The sequence below is a fragment of the Austrofundulus limnaeus genome, unplaced genomic scaffold (genome assembly GCF_001266775.1).
Source record: "Austrofundulus limnaeus strain Quisiro unplaced genomic scaffold, Austrofundulus_limnaeus-1.0 Scaffold381, whole genome shotgun sequence".
NCBI lineage: Eukaryota > Metazoa > Chordata > Actinopteri > Cyprinodontiformes > Rivulidae > Austrofundulus > Austrofundulus limnaeus.
The window spans coordinates 102723-107558 of NW_013952783.1; the positions used below are offsets into that span (position 1 = coordinate 102723).

Consider the following 4836-nt stretch of genomic DNA (forward strand, 5'->3'; position numbering starts at 1 on the left):
TTTTTTGCAACCATAACTGAGTCATAGCAGGACTTGTTGTGCCTGTAGCAGTGGTTTATTAGACTGAAATAGAAGAGGCGTAAGGCCACGCTGAGAGKATTGTTTCTGTCTGTGCAGTGAAGTTATTTAATCTCACTGACACAGACCTTAATGCTCAGCCAATAGAAATACCCCTTTTCACCCTCCACTTCTGCTTCTGGAGCCATTCCTGAAACTTTTCACAGCCATAAGCAGGAAAGGATTTAGAGGTGCACTGAGCTGACACTTACGAGGCCGACTTTAATGGAAGCAGATGCCGAAAATGTGAGAAACAGAAGAGCTTAGAAGTAACAGTTAAATCTTGGCATCAAGCCWCAGGCGCTCGCTTGGTACTCACTTTTGTTTAAAGTCGAGTTGTTCTCAGTTTCCCCTGTGTGCGCCGACCGAAAAACTGACAAACAGCAGAAAAGCACCCTCATCGTCCACGTAGAATAACTTCTTCGTGGTTTCTGCTGTTGCATCAGCTTCTGGTTGTCACTGAACAAGACGCTCGCGGAGCTCTTCCCTGGGAGTGACGGGTTCGGCCACCCCTGCAGGTAGAGGTGGCTCCGAGTTCAGCCCCCCGCCCCCCGACACAAACGCGCCGCCGCCTCTGCCGCTGCCACTGAAAATGAGTGGAAACCCGAGGTGAAGAGCCTCTATGTCTGAGGTCGCTGAAAAATTTATGAGGCCATGAGGTGGCACAAATGTGTGCTGCATTATTGATAAGGACAGGCGTTTCTAAGACCTCCAGCCTGTTGAGTCCCCTGGCCTCAATGGAAAACGTTTCCTGTCCGTTTCGCTAAACTCATCTTTTTTTTCTCCCTCCCTCCACCYGTCCCACACCTTGTTTTCCCTCTTTTCCTTCATTTAGCGCGTGTGAAACATTTGAGGCTCCCTCATGGTTTACCCAGAACTCTGTGATGTCTTCGTTCTCACCTCGAACACACATCTGCACACCTCGTTTCCACAGCCTGAGACGCTGTCAGAGGACGATGAATTWATAAAACTCCTTCAACACATTCTGTGTTGTGCCAAACCACTGTCACAGAGAAAGTAAAACATCAATTAAGACCAATTCCATTTAAAAAAAACATTTTTGAAAACTTTTGTCTATCAATCATCCAGGATGGAGTAGAGACTCCTGTGGATTTCTCAACACATTTCAATTTGTTCAGTTAAGAAGAACAAACAAACACAAAGTATTAGATCCTCGACAGTTCTTCAAGAGGTCAGTGCTTCTCCTAAGGGTCATTATTATCAGTTTCGGCTGATGGCGCTGCCTTTTCTGGTGTCGTGGATTCATAACACAGTGAGCGTCATTCACAAAGCAATCCAATATGTTGAAGGTGGAGATAAGCTGTCAGGCTGTTCCTGCTATGAGAGCTACTCGGTTCAAATCAAAGTCATAAACCTCAATAAGCACGACAGCAGACCTCCCCGGTGAGATTCATCCTGATTACACAAATAGGACGGTCCATAAACACAGGGATATGATAACGCCACAAAGGCCCTGTCAACTCCAACACTGCCCCATATTCATTTTATCAACAACGCCGCTGTGTCTCTGCGTTGTCCTGGTTTCTGCCTCCGCGGAGCTGCAACATGATAAGGAGCTCTGAAATCCAGCTGGGAATCTAAAAATGATGCTATTGATGTGTTTGCCTTTTAAACTGTGGTTTTTGTGTAACCTTACGCCCTCCTCCCAGCGTTCTTTCATCAAACACACTCTGTAAGGGAGAATTTTTCTCTCTTTTTTTTTTTTTTTTTGTAGTTGAAATAATCTTTGATGGCACCACTTGCAGAGTCATCAAGCTGGAGAAGAGGTGCAGCTGTCCTGCCCTTGTCAAATCGTGATAAACTTGTTAATGACACATTCAGAGATGGGAGCCAGAGGCGCCGTAATGGAGCAGTTTGATAGTTTTGTTTACTCCAGTTTTATAGCCCAGTAAATCTGCAGCACTCTAACTCATCTAGTCTATATACATATGTGATATAAAAAACTTTTTATCTTTGAAATAGTTTAACTGGTTTACACAACCTTCCATATAAAGCGTACAAGTCCGCATTCTTCGTGTATTCATCACTATCTCTAAATTATCAATCCCAGTATTCCTAAAAGCAGTGAATCAGTATTAATGTATTCTTCTTGTTGATAGATGTCCCTGAATTGAACCCACTAGATTCCTTTTTTTTAATCTTTTTTTCCCCCTAATTTCTTTTTGTACATCAGGGAGAACACAACTGCTGTCTTTAGTTATGCAATTACTTGATAAGTAAGGACTAGACTTCCATTTAAGGCGCCTAAAGCCAACTCTTTGCTGCTGTTTATCACAGATAACAGACTCCATGCTGCTATGCAGGATTTTACCACAGGCCAATACAGACTAATGGGAAACCTATGAGTTTTGTATGTCATTATCCGAAATACAAACTAATAAATGTGAAAGCAATTGGAAAAAAAAATGTTGGTGGCTTTATTTTGCTGGAACAAAAATATATATGTTTTATTCATTCATCCATTCATTAAAACAAAAAATAAAATCTATTTGCATTTATAAAATGAAAGGAAGCAGAAAGAAGGAAAAAAACTTATTTGCCCTTATAATGAATAATACACCCACAAACAGCCCCTCACATGTATTTACTACAAATGTAGAGATTAACTGATTTGTACTGATTACACATAAATAAACACACAACATGAAAGCATCCATAGAGCCGCCATAAATAGATGTTTTAGGTCTTTGCACCACAAACATTCACCCCTTATAACCATTAGACGAAAGTCTGCAAAACTGAAATATAAACTGACTCTATTTGTAAATGTTTGCAAAATAATTATATTGTTCCTCTTCAGTTTTTAATCCAGAAGTTACATCTCTGACAAGCTAATACATGAAATAATGCCAAACAGGTGGGAATTCAGTTAGCTGAGAAAAAATTACTGTGCATTAAAATGCGGACATCCCATAATGTCTTTCAATATGTTCGAACCTAAAGCAATCGTAACTTGTTAGAAGCAATAACTGATGACGGAATGAGCTATTATGATATTGTGTTTCCTAAAGACAAATGATCCTAAGTGTGTTTTTACATGAGGAACATTTGTTGGGGATCCATTTCCTTTCATACAGCTGGTGCGTCACTTAGCAGCTAAAAAAAATAGTACATTTGTATTTGAAAGGAGGAGATTACTGGCAAGTTGTAAAATGTATCGATCGAAAGCTCCATGCACACAGGGAGCTTTTAATTTGCTGTGCAGTTATTGCCGTAGCTTAAGTGATTTATCCTGGGGGTTCATTAGTCTCATCCTTATGCACTGCGAGGGAAAACCCTGCGCCTTAAGCAGCCTGCTTTTTAGTCTGCCCCCCAGGTGACTCCAAAGTTATCAGAAGTAATCCAGCTTTTAGAGCATTGGTATGTACTGTAGAGGGCAGCTAATATGGGGATAAAAGAATAAAGGGTTTTTAATGAGAGGTGATCTGCAGGGGATCCTGTATATTGTAAGTTTTTACATGCCTGGGCTTTTTGTAAGCTTTATTTTCTGTCTTCCTTCCTCTGCAGGAGCAGCCAGGGCTTTATGCATATGAAGCTGTCGCGGACGAAGGAGAACAAGTACATCCTGGGCCAGAATAGCTGCCCTTTTGACAGCGTGCCAGAGATCATCCACTTCTACTCCAGCCGCAAGCTGCCCATCAAGGGTGCCGAACACATGTCCCTGCTGTACCCCGTAGCCATCAGGACACTATAGTGCCCCAGGTCATGTGCAGGCGCACAGCTCCTTCAGAACTCACTGGTGCCACCCTGGCGGCTCTACACTTCATGTTCCTCTGGGCAGAAAGACCCCCCCCCCCCCACCGCAGGAACATCAACAGTGGCATCCAAAACTGCTGATCCTGACTCACCTCGTCGGCCGCCAGATTCTACACCTGTTTTGAAGGCCACCTTTATACTCTCATACAGACAGACTTTATAACAAAATATTTTTAGTTTTTGTTTGTTGAATTTTTATTTTATTTATGATGAGCATCCATTTATTGCATCAGAGACTGACCTTGTRATGAGCATCATTTCAGTAACTTGACCTGAGAACCCATAGCACTTATCACTCAAATCAAAAGAGAGGTACAACATATCATTGGTCACTGGAATCAACCGTGTATCATAAACTATTGTACCTTTTTCCAATAAGTCAACCACTTCAAAACAGTTGGTGTGTCTCATTTTGATTGGCAGTGATGTTACAGTAATTATATTCCAAAGGGGACTTGAAGATTGTAAGGGAAGCAACATTTACGATGCATGTTGAGCTGTATTGTCCAGATGGGACTCGTACAGCGGCCGGGGTATTAAATAAATTGACCAAGTTTGACTGGTGCATCCCCAGCTGCGTGTGAACACTGGGCCTGTGAGCCGGGCAGACTGATCTCTCTATGTTGTCACAGCGCATGTTGTCCACTATCCATCACTGGGCGGTCGCATCACACCAGTGACAGTGGAAGTACCACAGTGGTGAGACAAGCAGGAAAAGCATGATAGATGGGTCAACCCGCCTGACACAGTACAATTGGCAGAAGCGGGAGTCCAGAGCCTGTCCAAATGGACCAAATTATCCCCACTACCCCTGTGTGGAATGGCTTTGCATCGGGAGAATGAAATATGCCTGCATTGTCTACCTCAGAAAATCAATTTCATTCCCCCATCTGCAGATCAATAGGTACAATGGAATTGCAGATATCGATCTGCTAGCCCCGCAACATTCCCTATCCCTTTAAAATTGTGTCATTGCTTTTAGGAATATATATATATATATAT

At 42.4% G+C, this 4836-nt stretch overlaps 1 protein-coding gene and 1 long non-coding RNA gene across 4 annotated transcripts in view; one reads left to right on the forward strand and one right to left on the reverse strand.

Moving 5' to 3' along the window:
* Nucleotides 1-2535, reverse strand: part of LOC106528456 (uncharacterized) — an 11354-nt gene extending 8819 nt beyond the window's left edge. Inside the window, exon 1 of the long non-coding RNA XR_001311506.1 lies at nt 377-2535. This is a non-coding gene — a long non-coding RNA (uncharacterized LOC106528456). The remainder of the gene's footprint in view (nt 1-376) is intronic.
* Nucleotides 1-4453, forward strand: part of shf (Src homology 2 domain containing F) — a 91378-nt gene extending 86925 nt beyond the window's left edge. For 2 of the 3 annotated variants that reach the window (XM_014023620.1, XM_014023621.1), the window contains one exon: nt 3586-4453. In XM_014023620.1, coding sequence (XP_013879074.1) covers nt 3586-3772 — 187 coding nt within the window. In that variant the 3' untranslated portion in view covers nt 3773-4453. The remainder of the gene's footprint in view (nt 1-3585) is intronic. The other variant, XM_014023622.1, reaches the window with a different exon arrangement.
* The last annotated feature ends 383 nt before the right edge of the window (nt 4454-4836 follow it).